This window comes from Phalaenopsis equestris, unplaced genomic scaffold (assembly GCF_001263595.1).
Source record: "Phalaenopsis equestris unplaced genomic scaffold, ASM126359v1 Scaffold000761, whole genome shotgun sequence".
NCBI lineage: Eukaryota > Viridiplantae > Streptophyta > Magnoliopsida > Asparagales > Orchidaceae > Phalaenopsis > Phalaenopsis equestris.
The window spans coordinates 2846198-2868789 of record NW_018165201.1 but is presented as its reverse complement, the minus strand read 5'-3'; the positions used below and the strand labels follow the sequence as shown (position 1 = coordinate 2868789).

The window sequence follows — 22592 nt, the reverse complement described above, 5'->3', positions numbered from 1 at the left end:
AAAGTTTGGAGAGATGAGAAGGGAGAGGATCCTAGTGAAGTCAGGGATTTCGCCAAAATTCAACTGCCAATGTCAATCTCTCCTACATGGCATTCTTGAACCCCTTTTCTGCATTTCTTAATGTTGTCTACACAAAAATTGGTTGCAGGAATTCCAAAAGAGCAACAAAATGCATTATTTCAAGTGAGGCGAGAGAAAAGGAGGTTGTATTGGGGTCCAAGACCTTGCCAAGATTGATTTGCTTAGATCTTTAGCCTTTCTTTATGGTTTCCGATGGATTTAAACACACTTCCGAGTTGCAGGAATTAGAAGCTCTTGTTGTAAACTTTCTGTCCTTCCCGTCGCATGCGGCAATTTGTTAATTTCTTCAAGGGTAGGTCCTTGTATGCGACAATTTGTTTTTGCTTTCTTAGCTAGCTCTAATCTTAACTGTCTCATTAGGATTTTGGTGTTAAATCCCGTTGCTTTTTCACTAGTCTCGTGGTCTCCTAAAATTTGCCTTTTTTACATTTATATTACCAAAATGTTTCATATCACAAAAAATACTAATATTTCTTTTTTTTTATGAAAAATAGGTTGGAGATTAGGTGTTAGATGTGCAAATACGTATGAATTTAGTGCTATGTATGTCAATCTTGCTCTCACCCTCTCTATATATGCATCCATCCATCTATAGAATTGTGTGGTATGTATGTAAATGTCCAATAAAATGATGAAGGAAAGTTAAAGCTTTTTCATTTTCTTGCAATAATCAGTTGTACCTTGCGTGCTACAGGCATCTTTATTTAATAATTTGTCATTTTGGCTTTTATTTGGTGAAAAAAAATATTTGTTGTCTCTAATATTACTTATTAACTTACTGATGGATTAATAGTGAATTGTGGGATCCAAAACAATTTTGGAAGGTGCTAATATGATTTTAGCAGTATAAAAATGACAAAAATTTGGTTGAAGCATTGTATGGATTTGTTCATCTTGATATCAAATTAATGCAACTTATACTTGTAAATTGGAGGCTGAGCAGGATAATTTGTTGAAGTTACATATTTGAGTTGTACCTGTCAGAAGATGGTCATACTCCAACTTTTTTGAGGTCAACTACTTCTGTTCTTGAGAGCACAAAAAAAATATCAAAAAATTTGTAGAACTTGCAGATTTGGCAGAATTCTTTTCTCTTTCTTTTATACTACTCCTTTCCATGAGTGTAGGTAAGCTTGCAATGTTGTTCCCATAGCTAATGTTTGGCTGAGGCTAAAAAATATGTTCCAAAATGTGTAATCGGGGTAGAATGTTAACATTTGTGATTTATATAACTTTATAAAAAGACAGTTTTCCTTTCTCATTATCCCCCCATTTTACCTCTTTCCTCTTCTATAATAAAGGATTTGATTTTCAAATGTATGTTTTCCAATGATTATTGCTTGTAGGTTATGCGCTTGGAATCATAGCAAAGATAGTTGCTTGTAAGTTATGACTTTTATAATAAAGATAGTTGTTGTTGTTTTGAAATAGATCATACTCTTCTCATAGTCTTGCTTTTGATGATATTTAAAAAATTAATGTCACTTCCAAACTAAATGAGTTTAGGCACCTGAATGAGTTTAGGAACTGAATGAGTTTTTTCGGTTGGTTTCTGGAGCTGAATGAGTCTCGGTTTTTATTTGAATAATAGCAGTTTTTTAGATTAATTTTATGCACCTAATATCACTTCCAGAACTGAATGAGTTTAATGTTAAGAACGAGAATGTTTATAGAGTTGGGGAGTTTGAACATGTGCTTATATTAGCTATAATTGGTAGTTGGATTTATATTAGGTTGGCCAATACATGCTTATATTAGGTTCGTCAGATTATAACCTGCAACCCTCACTGTATACATTGTCATTTTGTTGAGAAAATTACAAATTCTGCGTCACAGATCGTTTATTTAACTAAAAAAGTCTGTAAATAAGTTGTTTACAAAACGCACAAACCAAACAGCTAAACAGCTTATCCACAACAGGGGCAGAATAGTCATTTATCCAGAATCAGCTATTTTCCAAATGCACAAACCAAACAGTCAGCCAGCTTATCCGGATCAGCTGCTCATCAGCAGATTATCAGGATAAGCTGATTATCAGCAGAAGCTGGATAAGCTGCAGCTGCCCCAAACAGACCATAAATCTATATACAACTCTAGCTTATGACATGCCAAGAGATAATGCATTTTTGTTCTACAAAGGCGTCTTGTGGAATGACAACAATGACATGATCGACCTACCAGGAGACTACATTATCTCTCCTACTTTCAATGTGGCAAACTTGAGTCAATTCTACAAGAAGCCAGAAGCTTTGACAAAAGAATTCGAAGCTCCCCCAACCCCATGAGACTGACGCGGGACTTTTTTGGTGTCTGGTTGAATCTCTAAGCCTTCATGAGGGCCGAAATTGCCGCCCCTTTCCTCTCCCAATATCCTATTTTACTCCCTTCCATAGAGGGAACTTCTTCCCCCTTTATTCCTTTCCAATTTCTATTCATTTCCTATTTCTAGTCCTTGCCTAGTTCTCTTCATTTCCTATTTCGATGCCTTTCCTACTTCTCTTCATTTCCTATTTCTAATCATCTCTTATTTCTCTTCCTTTCCTATTTATATTCCTCGCCTATTTCTCTTCCTTGCTTTTCTATTCCTTGCATTTTTCTATTTTCTTCCTAATTCATATTCCTTCCTATTATAACTACTAATACATATTAAAAATATCTTCTTTATTATCTTAGGGTTTAGTTTTTCTCTTCAAGATTTCAATATTTCTGTGCAAGCCGACCGTCGAGACGGTTTCCTTTCTAAGGATATATCTGAAAGCGAGGAGGTATTCCGACTGTAACTCAATCTCACGGGGATATTTATCCTTCTCAGATCCCCAGTGTTGCTTCCCAATTCATACCCTGTGTCGTCGCCTTCCACCCTCCTACCCCGAGCCTTTCCACAATACTACTGACTCCCCCATATGTGTCGCCAACACTCCCTCCCGCCAGCTTAAACAAAATCTTGTTGCTCCTTCCTGCCAACGCCAAGACCCTGCCTATACTCTTTTCCATGCGCAGGTATAAGCCCAAGCATGCTCCCAGTCCGTCAATCCAGCCCACAAACCTCTCCTACTTGTCCCACTGTTACTGTACCATCTCCAACCCCTTCAATGTTGTTGTAACAAACCCCACAAGCCCTCAACTCTTGTCGCAGCCCCTCTGACCTCCCTTGCTACTGTTGTCGCACCCAATCGACAACCCCACCTGATGTTCAACTGGCAAACACCACCTTCATCGTCGAAGTGGGATGTTTTCTATGTTTGTGTTGTTATTTTCCTATTATCAAGAGCCATTGCTTGTAATCCTTTTGAATTTCAGCAAAATTAATTGTATTTCTGTCGTGGTTTGGGTTAACACTGGGTCATCTCATAATTGTGCCCATCAACATTCTAACATAAGGTCAAATGAAAGAGGCACGATATAATAAAATAATAACTTTATATATAAACGATAAACATAGATTTAACAACATAAATAAATAAAATTTACATGACGAGAGTGTAGTGTAGCATGTTAACCTCATTTTGAGGTCTTCCGTTCTCTAGATATCCTAAGATCTAGCCTTAAGATTTCTCTATTTTGGCTCTCTTAGAGAACTAGACTGAGACCCACACCACTTAAAAATTCAAGTCATTTTTTCGCTCCTTGCAGTTTCATATGAACGGTTTCAGATCCTCAACATTCGATTGAGTCGATCGAAAAACAGACATATTGAAGCTAAAATTGAGCTTCTATAGAAATTTGAAAGACATGGGTGGACACAGTCGCGCGTGCGATGTTTGACTCGCCACTGCGAGAGATGTGTTTGACTATGGTTGTCGTTTAGGCGAGAGGATCGGTCATCAATTCGAGGCGAGGATCGGTCATCAATTCGCTCGTTAAACGGCTCTGATTGGGTCAAAATAATTTCATTTGACGAGTCGCGCGCGAATTGAAGTTAATTTGACGCGATCGTCGACGAATTTGTCCGAATGATTCCGGATGACGAAACGGACTACGTCGTCGCGTCCGGAACATCGATTTTAGCTTGGGAGGACACTCATTTTGTTGGGGCGCCACGCACGAACGAATTGCACAAAATTTGATATTTTCTTTTTTTTTTAAAAGAAAGTTTAAAATCCCTAAAAAAACATCACGCCTCTTTTCACGCTAGCGTTCCTTGCCCTAGCTGAAACTCATTTCCCCTCTCATCTCTTGACCGAATCTCGAAGCTTCCTGCCGGTTTTCCAGTCACCTTCCTCCTTTCCGAGCCCTTGTCAGCGATGGCTTCGCCGGTAGCCCGCCTCTAACGAATTTTCCCGCCCAAACGAGTCTGGGTACCTTCTTTCTCATATCTTGGTCAGTTTCTTGCACTTCGTGGCGTATTCCCCTCGCCTTTGGTAACTCCGTCGGTAAGCATCTTTTCTCGTTGCCCGGCTATAAATACCCCCCTCTCGCGATGCCTTACGGCATTTTTTTACCGTGATCCCCGATCAAACTCACTCGACTGGTGCGATTTTTTTTTCTTCTTCAATCGTTTTAAGGATCGGCTAGCTTGACTTTTTTTTATCCGAAAATCATGTTAGTGATTTACATTCCTCTTTCTCCACTTTCTTCAATTGGTGGAATGCTTTATTCATTGATTTACAAAATTTGCTCATGTTCATGATTATCCTCGTTTTCACTATAGCATGGAAATTCTTACTTTATGTTTCAACGAAGGTGATCGTGGTTGTGCCATATATTTTAATGTTCATTATTTCCTTTAATCAAAGTCTATATTTACCCCTAAATCGCATATGGTCATTTTGGATTTATGTTTAATTATCTAAAGTCTGAAATAAATACTTTAGATTACATATTTTGAATAGAATTTATGATTAGAAAGAACGCATTGAGGTCTTCAGGCTCTTTGTTTTGTTGACGGTTCATGAGTGCATGTTCAAGATTTCTTTAATTGTTTAAGCTATATGTGGTAAGGTGTTGCTCTGCTGATAATCATTGAGGCATATATTCTTATAAATACTTTTCTCATCCAAAGTTAATGATCTATCGTTCGATTTTGTAGTATGTCTCATGGGGCTCGGGTTTGGTTCTCCTTGCTGCCCCTTGTTTAAATACATGATGGAAATCAGTTTTTATGGCTTTGAAATTATATAAGGGGGCTCGTTTTTGGTTCTCTTTCCTGCCCTTTGTTCAAATACATGTTGGAAATCATTTTTTATGGCTTGGAAAATATATTTGGGGGCTCGTTTTTGGTTCTCTTTGCTGTCCCTTGTTCAAATACATGTTGGAAATCATTTTTTATGGCATGGAAAATATATTTGGGGACTCGGTTTTGGTCCTCTTTGCTGCCCCTTGTTCAAATACATGCTGGAAATCATTTTTATGGCTTGGAAAATATATTTGGGGGCACGGTTTTGGTTCTCTTTGTTGTCCCTTGTTCAAATACATGTTGGAAATCATTTTTATGGCATGAAAAATATATTTGGGGTTTGGTTTTGGTTCTCCTTGCTGCTCCTTGTTCGAATAGCTGCTGAAATTTTTTTTTATGTTTTGGAATATATGTTTGAAGCTGCAGTTCTCACTCCTCTTGCTGTCCTATTCAAATATATATTGCAAATTGTCTTTTAGCTTTGAGAATTAGTTTTTGAGGTGTAGTTTTTTGCTTCCCTTGTTATCTTATTTGAATACATATCAAAAATCATTTTCTGGTTTTGAAAATTGCTCTAACATTTTGATTTGCTATTGCTACTCTTATTTGAATATACATTGCAATTATTTAGTGTTTTGGATAGCTGTTTTAGCATGTCGAGTAATGGTTCAATGTTAGCCCCTTTATCGAGCTCGGTTCTGTTTCTTGATGGCTCGGTTTTGGCCCACTTTGTGATTTGGTTTTGCTTGGTGATGGTTTAGATTTTGTCCCAATTGTTGGACTGGGTTTCGTTTGATGATGTTTCATTTTTTTTATTGGGCCAGCTATTGGATTCACTTTTATTCCTTGGTTCTCTTTTACTTGTGAAGTATATCATATAGTGTTTTTTTTTTGGATTTTTACCTCTTGTTGGAATTGGATTCCTGGTTACATAAATTTCATAAGTTTGAACTTGACAACATGAGAATAGAAGCGTATTTCTCCTTTAAAAATTGATAGACCATGCAACGATCATATGTACAGGTTTAAAGTTTGAACCTAAAGGTGGAAGGTAAATGTTATAGAAATGCTTAAATAATTACTTCTCTCATTTTCTTGATATGAAATATACAAAATCTTGTTGGATGAGCATATGAAATATTGAGGTGGCTTATTAGTTCGAGATGAGGGGAAACAGGCAATGATGCAAAGAACCACTGATCAGCTTTTCTTATAGCTGAAAATATAAAATCAATATTCAATTTGTGCGATGCCCTTTCACCCCTAGATCGTCGACAGCTCTAACATTCTTCAAAAGGTTCGAAAATTGGTAGCAAAAAAGAACAGATACTACAAACACCGCACAGATACTACACTTACAAAAGAACAGATACTACAAACATCGCACAGATACTACAATCACGAAAGAACAGATACGACATTACACCGTAGACACCATACCCTAACTAATACATGCATGCATTTGATATAACCTACATATACATTCCATATATCACATAGTACATCTTACACACCACATACAGATACACCACATATCTTTAGTTGATGGATTTAGGTATCACCATATCACATTTTATACTACAGGTACTATATCCACACACTACAACCTGCACGACAGGTATTACATATCACATATAGGTGCACTATACTTCGATGAGTACGGATACTACATATTACATATAGATGCACTACACTTTGATGAGTTCAGATATTACTCCGTTCATATATTCATTAAACGATATGATTTAGGGTTGTCTGATTATAGGGTTGATTCGTTGGTGACCTCTAGTTGATATTGACAGGTTGACCTCGATATATCAGTTGTCTGTGGGATCGAAATAAAAGAGAAAAAGAGGTCTAGTCTAAGCCTAACCCCAAATTAAAAGTTGATATCCCACTTTAAATTCTCATATGCTTATCATTTAACATTTCTTTTATAATCTGCAAAGTTTGTCTAACTTCTTTATATCATGCAATTGGAATGTGTTTTATAGCATTGACAGACTTAATCAGATACATTTAGTTGTTTCAGTTTTGTTTGTACACTGCAAATTTTTTTTTTTACTGCATAGTCTTTTATCTTCTTCATATTTACTTTACTTTCATAATTTTCCTCCAATCTTTTCTTGTTACAGTACGTTATTACACAGTTGCTCCTTTCTTGTACCATATTGTACTATAGACATTTACCTGCATTCGAACTTTTAAATATAAGTTCTCTTAGCATGTTTGTACAATCCCCTAGGATAGGCCTTTCGAGGTATGGTTTTCTCTCTTCTTTCTCCCTTCTTCTTGGGACGAGACGATGACGTTGTTGATTGATGATTCATCTTCGGGCATCGATCGGGACTACGACAAATGATGGCAGAAGGAACTTCAACCGAGTTTCGATAGATTTAAATAACATACTTATAGGACGTCAAGATAGTTCGTCTGGCACGATGTAAATCCTCACACTATCTTTTAGGATTTTCTACGATTTCATATCGTATGATATAAGTCCTAAGCTTTTTTAGGATTCCGAGGTCGTCGTTCGGTACGACATAAATCCTCACATTTCCTCGAGTCATTTACATATGAAATGTAATTATAAGCCCCGAGTATCTAAATAATTTGCAAGACTAAAACATCAAATAATTTATCTTTCAAAGATGTAAAGTCAAACCATGGGTTAGTTTGAAATGTCACTGAATCTCCTTCAGTATCTTCAACATCTCTTACTCTTCACTTCTTTGAATTCTGAAAATAATTGTTCCTATTTAAACATATCTCATTAGATTTTTCCTATAAACAATCGTAAAAACTTGAACTTTGAATTCTTGAAGACGAAACCTCTAATCATCCGAGAGTTTTCTTAAGCGACTTAGGTTGTCTAAGATGTAATTAACTATAGGGATTTGCCTCTATAGGGAATGAAGAACTCAGATTAATCTAAACCCTATCTAATCTGTGTATTAGATATGGGAACTTGTCGATTATAAATTCGCAGACCAAAATAGAGTCATAAACTTTTAAGTTTAGATAGTTAAGCCTACTAATAAGAGATATGATCATTCTTCCAGATAATATACATTTATAATATCGTGCTCAACTATTTAAACTATTAGATATATGAGGTCTATCTGGTCTCATCATTTTTCAAAAATAAATGATACTATTTTCACAAAATTAAAATTACATTATATATTATACTAAATTTAAATTTTAAAGTCTTATTTTCAAAAAAGAGAAAAGAATAGCCGGCAATTTCTGGCGACTCCGGTGGGGAATAATTTTTCTCTCCATTTTGATTATGAGGTTGTCTTCATATATCGATAGTGTACCCATATCCCTAGTGGGTCAGACTATTATTCTTCCGTAGACGTGCTTCGCTCATTTCTTCATTGAGCAGGTATTGTCAACTCCCTTGATTCTGGAGCCACTGTTTAATCATTCATAAACAGAGAGGTTCTGGAATCTTTAAATTTAAGTGGGCTGGACCCCCAACAGGTGTGGTAGGTAAGGAGCGGTGTGTCGAAACGAGTTCGATACAAAATCGGCCTTCTCTAAATCTTGAATAAGGTCCTACACTAAATTTCATTCCCACAACCTTTCATTTAAACTTCAAACAAAACAAACTTTCTCAAAATTTCAAAACAAAAAAAATTTCGAAACAAAACAAAACTTCTCAAAACATCAAAATTTGAAATAAAAATCCACATGAATAAATTTCGAAGGATGCCCAGTTCATAAGACAAGCGTGCTAAATTTAGGAATTTGGTACTTTCATTGCAATCACCTGAGATACTACCTGTACCACAGAGTAATCAGATACAGACTGTCTTGTCTCCAAGGATTGGCATGAGAGGGACTACGAAAGTGAGAACATAACGATCCCGAAAGGTATTTGAAAGAACCTGAAAGAGGTTCGATCAATATAACTTCGACTGATACGATTGTTCTGATTAATTCTTACACAAATGACAACAGAGGAATACAGTTCGGGTGAAGGCTTCAAAGAAAAATAGCGAAACAAATCCAAACAGTTTTGGTGCAGGCTATGACACATAATTCAAAACCTCTCCCTTATTGGGGGATAACAAATTTTTAAAAAAAAGGAAGAGCTTGTGATTGTTCAAAGTTCATCAGTATTTGAAATGGAAGATGACGTTTCAATCAAGAAAAGGAGTACTTCATGATTAAGATTCTGGTGTTTAATAGTTATGACTCAAGGGGAGAATGACATTAATGTTTTATCGATTGAGTCCTTCACTTTAAGGAATTTGAACTGGGTCCTGAGTAAATTTCAAAATAAAATAGACTACTTAAAATACGAGTAATTAACTCGAGATATCACAGACCTTTTAATATGTCGCCAAATGATTGGGTCCTGACTTTTGAATGGAGTATAATATCTCAGAATTCACATTAAGGAGCATTTCTGAATTATTAATTAAGGGAGTTCAGACATTCAAATAAGAAATATGTTCTACCAGATATAGTGATTCTCAAAAGGAGAGACATGAAACGTTAAATTATTTATGGCCTAAGAAAAGAAAAGATAAATTATACGAAAAACCCTTAATTTATAAGAGAACTTAATTTATGAGAGAGAAAGTCTCCCTGAGAAGAAGCTTGAGATGAACATATTATCCAAAATTGGTGTCTGAATTCTCCCATAATTAATAAAATTTGAAGAGCTCTATTAATAAAATTCTTCCGATATATATTCAGGAAAAGAGTTAAGTGATCGTGATCTCCTTGGTTGCTATTAATTGGCCCCGAAATATCTTGAGAAAAAGAAAAAATATTTTAATAACATGGTCAAAATTCTGAAATCTGCTTAGACCCAGAAAGAAAAAATTAAAGTAAGGGTTGTTTTATTTGCAATTAATGAAATTTAAACCTGAAGTCATGTCTTTCAATGTCTAGAAAATTTTACTCCAACTTCAACAGAAGAAAGTCAGAATATCCTTCCAAGTCAACATGGATAATTTGTGCAAAAATCATGACATTCACTACATGGAGCAATAAATTTACAATCTTTTGAGTCAAACAGAAGTGTCACCAGTCAGACACGAAAATGAAAATGAAGTTCAAAATGTTGAAATATTACTGGCCGATGATAATGACAGATTGTATGAATGTTGCTAAGAGTTGTCACAGTTATCAAATACACGGGACAATCTTACAACAACCTCCGAATGTGCTACACTCTACAATTATGTCATGGTCATTCAAGTGTTGTGGCACGGATATCATGAGCTTTATAAACTCTCCGTCGTCAAAAGGGCACTGGTTCATTCTCGTAGATACTGCTTAATTTTTTAGGTAAGCAGTAGAGATATCGTCAAGGGAGTTTAAAGCTCACTATGTACTACAATTCTTCAAGGATCAAATCATCTACAGGTTCGGTGTACCATGAAGAATCATTTCAGACAACAGGTCCGCATTCAAAATCACAAAAATCAATAATTTCATCAGAAGACATAGTATTGATTGGAGATACTCCATGGTTTACTACCCAAAAGCGAGCAGACTGGTGGAAGCTTTCAACAAGGCACTCGTACAAATCTTAAAAGAAACTTTGAATAACATTAAAAGAGGATGACACGAACAGTTGTTGGAAGCCTTGTGGGCATGCTGAACAATGTTTATAACTCCTACACAATATATGTTGTATTCCCTCCTGTATGGGTCTGAGGTCATTTTTCCACTAGAAATACAACTTCACCTCAGAGTGGAAGTAGCAAACAAAATCATGACAGAAAACAACACCAAACTCCAGATTGAAAAATTACGAAATTTCAAAGGAAAACGAATGTCGACACAACAGATTTTCGAGCTCTAACAGGCCAAGATAATACAAGCCCGCAATAAGCTGGTTTTCCCAAGGACTTTTAAAGTCAGCAATCTAGTTCTCGTTCTTAGGCGGCCTATTCTTGCACACTGCAAGATAGGAGTGGGTCCTACCAGCTCTTGAGTTATCAAGGTGAAAAGACTGATGTTGCTGATAAACAGGCATTACTTGAAGAAGTACCATGCATCGTGATGTCTTAAAGAACGAGTTCTAGAAATAAAAATATTGTTCTTAGAAACACCGATGTAGCGTTTGTCTAAGTCTGTGTCCAAATCCTAAAAAATGAAAATAAGATAAAAAAAATTTAAAACTCACAAAATTCAAATCAAAATAAGAAATGTAAAAACACATACACCAAACTACAATAAAAATAAACTTAACATCAAATCAAATAAAATCAAAATATTCAAATAAAATTACAACACTTTTGCAAAATTTAAAATTTACACTGCAAATCTCTGCACTCACATTCTCACAGAACATCGCATTGTATAAATTCTCACCATGAATCTCTGCACACACATTGCAATAGAATTTTACAAAGCATAAATTTCTACAAATTCCACAGAAACCTTCACAAGATTCAAAATCATATTTGCAAATTTTCTCAATCATTCACAAAATTTAACAAATTTTCACAATTTTCGCACCTTCACGCCTCCACATATTTCCACATTCTTCCTACATTCACGATATTTTGGGGTCAGTACCCAAATTCTGATTCCCTTCCTTCGAGGTCGGTACCCAAATTCCGATTTTGTTTTCGAGATTGATACCCAAATTTAAATTCTCATTTCAGGATCAGTACCCAAATTCTGATTCCCTTCCTTCGAGGTCGGTACCCAAATTCCGATTTTGTTTTCGAGATTGATACCCAAATTTAAATTCTCATTTCAGGATCAGTACCCAAATTCTGATTCCCTTCCTTCGAGGTCAGTACCCAAATTTTGATTCTCTTTCGAGATTGATGCCCAAATTTCAAACCTAGATTAATCTAAACCATATCTAATTTGTGTGTTAGATAGGGGAAATTGTCGGCTATAAATTCGTAGACCAAAATAGAGTCATAAACTTTTAAGTTTAGATAGTTAAGTCCGCTAATAAGTGATACGATCATCCTTCCAGATGATATATACGATCATCTTTCCAGATGATATATCATTTATGGTATCGTGCTCAGCTATTTAAATTATTAGATATATGAGATCTATCTAGTATCATCATTTTTTAAAAATAAAGAATATTATTTTCACAAAATTAAAATTACATTATATATTATACTAAATTTAAATTTTAGAATCTTATTTTCAAAAAAGAGAAAAAAATAGCCGACATAGCATGCTTGAGCTGCTCTAAATTTAGGCATTTCATTCTTCAAATGAAAACTTCAAATTGATCATTGACTTTAAGATGGTCAAACTGTGGGACAATTCTATCAATGCATGCATATAAACCAATCTTAAGCTCTTTATCCACATAAAAGTTTGTCATAATGAATTTAAGGATTCAAACCATGTGCAACATCATGTAAATGTTGATGTAGCTGAAGATCCCATTTCTCATCAATGATTTCTCATATTTCTTTGTAAGTTGCTTCGTATCCTCTTAAATCTTTTATGATTTCCTCATTTACAGTGTTCATAGCTTCATAAATAAATCTCATAGTAGGAGCCCTCTCACCATCCATCCATATTACTTTCACTAAAGACCTTTTAGTCTGTAGAGCATAACAACACTGCATCAAATGAATCATCTCTGATAATATTCTTCTACACTTGATTTCCTTTAGATTTTTTTGCCCAAGAACTTTAATCTCATCCTTTAGAAGCAAGCATAGCCATCAAAGATTGTGGCATCTTTTTAAATCGTTTAAAGTCAAATAAGCCTTGGAAAATCTTGTAAATGATGGTCAGATAAGTCCATCTATGATTTTCGTTATCGAGCTTAATAACTAAGAGTGGTTGTAAATAAATAAACTTATCGTTTTTGCTTTAAGTAAAGATTTATGTTGTAGCAAATGTCCCAAATTTTTAAGCATTAAATGAAGACAATTAGTATCACAAGGAGTCCAATGAAGATGCTTCCTTTTCTCCATTAACACTCTTGTTGCAGTCTTATAGGCACTTGCATTAACTGTAATAACTTTAACAACCAATCTCTCCTCAATTTCATCAACAACCACATCAAACATTTTAAATAACAATTGGGCATCTTTAACAAAAATTGATATATCAACGGATTTCAAAAATACCATTCTATAAGGATTGTTAAAAGGAAAATTCATAGTACTTCTTTACCTAATATCTGACTAACTATCTGACATTATTGTAACACTTGTTTCAACCCATGTCTTCTTCACATCAACCATTTTTGCTGTTCTAACCTCCTTATCAAACAACCAAGTTAATAGCTCATACATGCTATGAAGGTTCAATCATCACCCATAATTCCCAACAGAGTGAAGCATATTTACCAATGAAGAACTTCTGATCATATTAAAAGGAATTCCATTTTCATAAAAGCATCTTGCAATATCTAAACACAATCTATTTCAGTGTTCTTTTGCAGAAGCTAAAGAAGGACCTGGTTGAGAGTTGATATTCTCATCTTCATCTACAATTACTACAAAACTATCTATTGGTCTTCGAGTTCCTCCAGCAGAAGAATGCAGGCTTCCACCACTAAGACAGTCAAATTGAGAACTTAAATATAAACTATTTTCAATCATCTCTTTCGTATTTTTTTGCACCATTTCTTTTGAGGTGGCATGATTACTCTTTCTCGACTTCATCCATCACTTTCTCACATGCTCCAATATTTAAATGAGTGCATAGCAAGTGATCTTTAAGCCTCCTCACACCACCAGTAATTCGCTTATCACAAAATATACATTTCAAATAGACATGTCATCATTTTACACCTCCTACCATTTCAGCTTGAGTCTCATATTTTCAAGTTGGATGTTTTCTTCTTGTACCACGATCCATTCTAATTTTTAAGAAAAAGTTACACCTAATAACCTATATAAATGAATCAATGAACAAATAATAAGTCAATGACATTCATAAAGCCAATCCCAACAAATTTCGAGGAATTGCATATTTGTAATCAAAATTAAGGGGAATATACTTAACATATACTCAATTCTTATTAATTTTCCTATCTACCACCTTATACTTTAATAATAATTGAATGATATATATTTAAATGAGTAAATCCCCTAAAATTAATTTAAACCTATTTATAAATCTAATATTTTAGTAACTATAAAATACATATACTTATAACAAGTATTTACATACATACCACCCATTCTTCGAGACCCTGGAAGCAGGACAAAAATCGATGTGAATATTGGACTTTTGTGGTGGACGGGATGCAGAAGACGATGACTAGAGAGGCAGAAGACAATGGCTTGAGACGCAGAAGACAGAAAGGCCTTCGACGATCGGATAGTTCTTCAACGCAGACGCACTGATGGCTCAGACGAAGTGCGAGGAAGAAGCAACGAAGCTCACGAAACAACGCTCTAGCCCTAATTTGTGTGATATGGCCGCTACATCTAGTTAAAATTAGGTAATTTTCTTCGACGCCTCATACGATTCAAGGTGTAAACGCCTGAAATCATAAGCCCCACTGCACCAACAAGGCTTACACTTCGAGTGTTGCTCAAGAGCCTCGAATCAAGGCAAACCTCAAAAGCTTTTTTAAACATTGATTAAAGCTAAAGAAATGAAATATATGGCAGAAAAGGCAAATATCCATGCTGAAGTTGTGAACGAGGCTGAAGATTTGGTGGTTGCCCATTCTACGATCACGAGAGTGACGAATCTGTGGGATTACGGTATTCCCAAATCGAGCGGCATCCGCGTCCACAAAAATCCCACGATGGAGACTACAACGACATAGGATCATGTCCCACTTTGATCCTACATGCAGAATTGAGGGTTGCGGGAGCTCCCGCATCACTCTCCCCGGATCGAAGACGCTTATTCTTCTTCTTGAGAAACACATGGATCTCATTGTTTGATATTTCTTCCCCTAAATACCTAAAGAGATTTCTAAAGTTACAATTGACCAATGTTGTCTGGCCAACTGTCTATGGGAGGGTTGCCAAACTAAAGTTAAACTTAGTGCCCGGTTTACTCCTTAAAGTTTTCCAAATATAGCTTAAAATTTTCTCATCTCTATCTGAAGTGATGACATGTTGGACCTCCCTTAGAAGTGGCAACATAGCAGATAAAATGTAAGTCAAGAAATCCTAAAACTCCTATAGTAAGGCTCACACTGCCTCTGGCATTAGCTATTTCAGCTCATTGCCTTCTAGCATCACCAAGGACAATCTAATGGTATCTCATACACAATGTATGTGGCACTGGGCACTAAAGTTTTGATCTTTGTCTAAGTATTAATCACTGCTAACTCCCTAAACAGCAAAAATAAAATATGTTTCTCATCCTTGATAAATGCGTATGTTTTTTTTTGGGTGATCATCATAAAGTATACTCTAATCATTTTGGTACAATCAACCCAAAAAAATGTGACATGCATCTATAGGCACAACATTGTAACAAACTTTATCTTGTAACTTGTCTTCAATTGAAAATTCCATCAAGCATCTTTTATCATAATATGTTTATTCTCATTTTTTCAATAAAGAATATGACTGAGAATGTATCTGGGAATGAGACTAAACTTGTCGTTCATTGATAATAAGGCTGCATTTGTTTCCTTTCACGGTGCAACAGGTAAGAAATATGTTGTAACGAAGCCACCGTTGCTCACTTATAGGCTCAACCTGAAAGATCTATCGAATCACTAACATCTCTTCATGGTAGGTTAAAAGCTAATACCGCTCTATGGCATCTTCATTCTCTCATTTGTGATTGTCCATCTATTCAACTACTGCTTGCTCAGTGAAAGAGATCACCATCTTGCTTGGGCAATCAAACACAATGTATCCAAAATTGTGGCACTTAAAAGATGCCTTGGTTGGAATAAGTTTGGGAGTACTTAGTGGTCTCCACCTTTTCTCTACTCGTTTGGGAGTACTTAGTGGTCTCTTTGGGAGTACTTAGTGGTCTCCACCTTTTCTCTACTCTGGACTGGTTTCTCCTCAAAAAGGGCCTAATGGTGTCTTGGTTGGAATAGGTTTGGGAGTACTTAGTGGTCTCCACCTTTTCTCTACTCTGGACTGGTTTCTCCTCAACCCTAATGGTGTACTATTTCAGCCTGATCCAAGTTTTGAGCTTTATTTGTAAGGTGTGGTGGTCACATATTGAAATTCCTGTTTTCCCACCTTCAAAGTTAAGGTTTGTACATCAAATAGAGACCAATACAATGGAAATTTCACCGTATTACTTATAGTGTTTCAATCATCAAGTTAACTTGCCACTATATGCTCCTTTTTGTATATGATACATCAAAATAATAAGTTGTTTTAAGTATACATTTACTGTTTATTTTTTATGATATTATATTTTAAAGAAGGATATTTTCATGTTTTTTGTTGCAAGTATATCAATTTTAGGCATTTAGAGCAAATGTAGCAAAAAGGATTAAATTTAGAGCCAAAACAGCGAATTTTGTGATTCTGGCGCCTAGAGCGTCACTTTACAGAGAGCTGACGCCTGAAGCGTCATTTTACAGAGAGTTGGCACCCGAAGCGCCAAAACCCAGAACAGCGTTGTCCTAAGCAACTTAGCGTTTGAAGTGTCAGAACCGGTGTCTGAGACGCCAAAGACGACTTTTTATGAATTAAAGCGGTTCGGGACGAATTTTGCACGAATTTCGAAGAATCCACTTGTTCTAAACGTCTCATGGAGTGATTCAATGCATCTACACACTTTGGAAGGTTGGAAGGTTCTTTTATGAAGTTTCTTTTATGAAGTGATATGTCTCTTGAATCAATAGACATATCTTTTGGAATTCAAAAAGGTTGACTTTTGGATAGAATTTTGGAAGGAATTTTGAATTCTTTTTTGAATGAGATAGACTCTAATAAAAGAGAGGGAAGTCTAGGGCAAGAGTGAGGCATGAAGGGGGGTTCGAAAGAGGCAATTGAGGCGTGAGAGAGAGAAAATCAAGGGTTTGGAGATTTTCTTCTAGGTTTGTAAAAGGAGAGGGAATGTGAGAAATTTCTTCTTCATTACATTTCTAAGGGAGAATTGAGAGAGTTTGTAAAGAGGGAAAGTGCTTGAAGAGAACTTCTAGGGATTTGCATGGGAATGATTGTAAGATAAGTTGTGTCTTTTATTTCTTTGTTTTTGTAAACTTGTTTTTATATATGAAATTCATGTTTTGTTGTTTCCTTCTCATGAATTCTGAGTAGTCTTCTTTATCTTTCTCCCTACAATGAGATTTGGTTTTGTGAAGAAGTGATTTGTTTTATACGGTTTAAAATATTAATAATTTGTGATGATTTGAACTTTGATCTTCATTTATTTTTCGATCTAGCCAATTGAAATGTTAATGAGTTGAGAAACATATGATCCGAAAGGGCTATGATTTCTACAACATAGTGAATTAATTTGATTCCATGGGAGAGGATGTCATCCATGGAAATGAACGCAAATAAATAGGGAAATATACTTTGTTGTATGCAAAATTGGAGATTTTAAGGTGACAGATTAAAATCTCATATTTGGTCCAGTTGATTGAAAACTAATGTGAGATTGTTAGCCTTCATGTGAGGGAGTAGTGGGAGCTCTAGAGTGGCAGACGGTATCCTCTCAGCATAACCACGAAATTAGGGATTAAACTCTGGATTAGTCAATGTTCTTTATACACTTGAAAGAGGGTAAAGAATAGGATTGCTCTTATTTGACACAAAATAATTTTTATATATTTTTAAATGATTTTAATTTCTTCACAATCTATATACTCATTATAAAATGGATGTATGTTTTATTAAATTTGAACTCTTCATCACAAAAACTTTATTTAGATTTCATAAGTTTGATTTTGAAAGTTTAGTAATTAGTTTAAATAACTTAGTTCTTATCATCTGCATTTTATTTAGCATACACTTAATTACTATATATTAAAATTTCGTACTTCAGTTTTGTGGTTTGAATTGTGTTTTACGTTATAGTCATAAGATTTTATCTAAAAACAATTATAACTTCCCTGTGGTATTAAAATCTAGAACTCAATTAGAGTCCTTTTATTACTTGAGTGATATGTATACTTGCGTTATTATTAGAGGATTCGGCAGTTTAAAAATTCTTAAAAGATAATTATTTTTATTAAAGTTACTTTTGTTGGGTTTACATTGCATATTTATTATTATAACTGTTGTATATGTTTTGTAATATTGAAAAATATTTGCAAAAGTAACACACAAAAAAATCTTAGTGCGGGTTGAGTTTTATAAACATATGATGATAAGGCGGGGAAATATTTATGATGCATCTCCCTTTTTATTTTGGACCTAGTAGTAATTTTATTTTTTCTCATGCTCTCGTAGACGCTTCAAATTTTTCCATCATAAAGACGCACACTTTTTTAACTTAATAGTGGCTAACTTTATCCTTCTATCAAAAAAATGTCATTGTACTCAAAGATTTGTTCCACCATTTGAAGCACTCAATGAATTCATCGGGATCTATGCGAACTGTTGAAATTTAGTAAATCAATCTTAACTCCAAAATCTTGAAATTTCATGCCAAATCATCGAGGCATTAATTTTTTATCACTAGAAACTTCTTGGTAAGAAATGATTCATATCCTCTTCTCATCCTAGTGAATTACCATTATGACTATGGGTGATCTCCGAGTTGTCCCTTCTCAAACGCAACAAGTCTTTGTTGTGATTGGAAATTTTCCAATTACATATCCTCCATAGTGTTCTCTTGAATACCTCGTTGAGGGTTTCTCTTTGGCAACCTATTGTCTCGTTCTTCCAACTGAAATCTCGGCTAAGAAAAACGGTGGTAGGGTTAGGACTAAGTGGATGATGTGAGGATAATTTTTTTGATGAGATGATAGATTAGTTTATTCGAAATTTTGTTTTGGGAGTAAAGGAAAATAAATCGCTAAAATTTTAGAGTTCATTGAGCTTTGATACCAAATGACACTGTTCGAGAGCTCCTATAAAGTGTCTAGGAGATGGATTTAGCGGAGATGTGGTTTGGAAATAGCAAATGAATGATAAATATGTGAGATCAGCAACGTTTGAAAAAAGGAAAGCCTGGGCTCTTCCTCCATATAGAGCTATGATAACCCCTTTCAAATGCCGCCAACCTCACATATTATCATTCTTTTGCTATTTCACAACCGCCTCTCTGCTAAAGCCACTTCCAAAACACATTGGGCCCAAAAATGATAACAAGCAAGCCACAATATTCATTTGCTAAAGATTTTTATTCCTTGATTTTCTTAAAAAAATGTCAACAAAGCCGAAAATGAGAACACTTAGTTTATCATGCGTACAGCACCTCTAGTTCTGGACCACAAACAAAGTCAACTCCATCAATTGCTACAAACTACAACATTTCAATTGGAATGCTTTTGGTAGAACCATTCGATAATATTCTTGGATCAAACTCCATATAAAATGTAAACTTAAAATATTCTTCATCCTCACTGACAATCTTTGTTGGTGCTGTCTTTGAGAGCACCACAAAATTGTCTGAGTCCTCAAGAGTCAAGCCTCGGTTCTTCCTCCGTTTGGAACTCTATACAAACACCATCTCGCAGCTCAACCACCCACTATCATCAACCTGGTCGCAATAATGAAATAACTGATACGATATAGTGAATCGGGAATTAACTGGAGTGTGGTTGAGTGGTACTTTTCTACCTTATTTCAAGAATCAAGACTAAAGTGAACACATAGAACGATCTAAATATCAGATTTATATAGTAAAGATTTTAGTTTCAGAAGTGCAAATTCCTCGAAGCGAAAAATAAAAATTTCCGATGGAAGATTCTTATTATATGATTTTCTTGAAAGGATGTCAACAAAGCCAGACATAAGAACATTTAGCTTATCAAGTGTAGAGCACCTCTAGTTTTTTACAACAAACAAAGTCAACTCCATCAATTGCTCCAAAGCTGTATGTTTCAATTGGAATCCTATTGATATAACCATTTTAAATCTAAAAAATAAGGGAAACTTGCACAATTCTTATATATTTACATACCTCACACCTAAACTTTCATATTTACACATATAGCACTTTGGTGTTTTAAACCTATCCATGAAAAAGTGTATTCAATTTTAAAAGGTGATAATAGTGCTATTTTAAATTTTAGTGCAATGTGTGTAAATATGAAAATTTAGATTTGAGATATGTAAATACATAAGAATTGCATGCTATGTATGTAAATGACACAAAATAAAATTACAAGAAAATAAAATGGAATGTCCGCCGGCCTATGCCTACAAATAGGCATGTAGTTTCTTGGCACGTTTAAGACAACTAGCAATTATCTGCAATTTTCTAAAATGATGGGAAAAAAACAAGAAAGGTACCAAAACCCTGAAATAAGCATACCGAGGTTTAACATTGTAATTTTTGTTCCACACAAGCTGTCGTGTAGCCATAAATCTCATCCAGACAAGAATTCCAGCAAGACCCAATAAACCAGCATCTCTAGCTTGGTATAATAGGTCTGATGCAATATTGAACCTACTCAAAACAAGATGAATATGCATGCCCTTAGTCAAAAAAACACTCTTAAGTAACATGAAAAAAATTAAATAGTGAGATACAATTTCATACTGGATCGGATAATATTCAACAAACAAAGAACCTGCAAAATTATTGAAGCCTTGATATACCTTGGACAATTTACATACATACGCACTCAATTCCTAACTATTTACACCTAAACTTTACTTTTAAAATACATACCATCTTATCTGTGCATGAAAAACTGTATTTCATTTTTTAGAAGTTAAAATTATGGTATTTTTGAATGTGATATAAAAGATTAGGGTGTTATAAATGTAAAAAGTAAAATTTAGGTATTAGATATGTAAATTCATAGGAGTTGAGTGGTATGTAAGTAAATACCCCTTATAACATTTTGAAATCCTACTAGTAGGGAAATATTAACAAGCAACCTATCAAGTTTTTAGATCAAGAAATGAAAAGATGACAAGGTAAGACTTGGCTACATTGATAGGCCAAAAAATGGAACAGATGCAATAGGTAAATTCTACCGTTTTAAAATGGGAAATTTCATCAAAGCATCACAACAAACTTTAGACTAATGACATGAAAATTTGAATGTAAAAAACCTATGCATAAACGATTTCTGCGCTTCACTCTCCAGCTGAGATATCTTGTCTAGCAAAGCCTTTGCAGTACCTTTGCCATCACCAACATCCTTTAAAAAGCAGTAAGTGTAAAAGTTGTATATAAGACAATTTTTACATGATTAAACTTATTAAATATAGGGGCATTTGCATACATAGCACACAATTCTTATGTGTGTATATATCATGTTATGAAGTGGAGTCTATCAATTGCTCACTCAAAGCTCCCAATTTTACCGATCAAGCTTTAGGGTGAGTTTGCTAGAGGAAGACAAGGGTGGCACCTGTTTAGTATTGAGGGTGCTGCCCCCAGACATTTTTTTTATACCTAGCACCAAAGAGGTGCGTTGCCACGCCCGGTACATGTCCTGGAACAAAGTGCTCGATAATGTGGTGCACAGGTCTAAGAACACAAACATTCGACAATGTAGTACCTGGAGGTCAAGGCGCCCTTCCCAGTGGAGCGCCGCTACACCCTACAATAGCGTCAAAGCGCCAGTAAAAGAATTCAGCAGTTTGAGGATCTAAGTTTGGACTTCGCTGCAAGATTTTTGTGTGTTTAGTTGCATTTTGATTATTCACTTGTAAGAAAGAAAAGTGTTTCTGAGCTCCAAAAGGTGTAGAAAAACTTGAGTGTGATGTAATTCGTACAATTCTTATTTTCATAGTAAATTCTTTGTTGTGGCTTGGGTCCATAGTTTTTTTCCCATTCACACATTTTTCCACATTAAATCTTGGAGTTATTTTATTTTGTGTTTTCTGGTTTCGAATGATTTTGCTCAAAGTTTTGCTTCAGATTTCTCGAATCTATTTTCGCAAAATCTCTCACAAGTGGTATCAAAACAGAGCTCCCGAAGACCTTCAACCTGAGTGGGGGTAATGGTCGGCGAAGCGAGGTATAAGATTGAAAAGTTCAACGGTTCGAACTTTGCTTTCTGGAAAATGCAAATAGAGAATTTATTATATCAAAAGAAATTGTATTTACACTGGATGTAATCGCCAAGAAGTTGGAATCAATGAGTCTGCAAGAATAGGAAGTTCTTGATAGAACCGCTCTAGGTTTGATCCGGCTTTCACTTTTCTCCTATGTTTTAAACATTATGAATGAGAAGATTATTGTTGATCTCATGGCTTCACTAACAAGAATGTATGAGAAGCCTTTGACTTCAAATAATTTCTTTTTTATGAAAATTTGTTATATCAAGAAACTCTATTTATCACTAGAAAGAATCACCAAGAAGTTCAAAACGATGATTCCGAAAGAATGGGAAGAACTTGATTGAACCGCT

General features: G+C 35.1%; 1 protein-coding gene across 3 annotated transcripts in view; it reads right to left on the bottom strand.

Annotated features, from left to right (window-relative positions):
* Positions 1-22592, bottom strand: part of LOC110030854 (alpha-glucan water dikinase, chloroplastic) — a 132960-nt gene that overhangs the window by 57287 nt on the left and 53081 nt on the right. Inside the window, exons 12-15 of one of the 3 annotated variants that reach the window (XM_020733796.1) lie at positions 21738-21779; positions 21588-21671; positions 21286-21374; positions 20537-20671 (exon numbers count right to left, since the gene is read on the bottom strand). In XM_020733796.1, coding sequence (XP_020589455.1) covers positions 20537-20671; positions 21286-21374; positions 21588-21671; positions 21738-21779 — 350 coding nt within the window. The remainder of the gene's footprint in view (positions 1-20536; positions 20672-21285; positions 21375-21587; positions 21672-21737; positions 21780-22592) is intronic. The other 2 variants (XM_020733797.1, XM_020733798.1) reach the window with 2 other exon arrangements.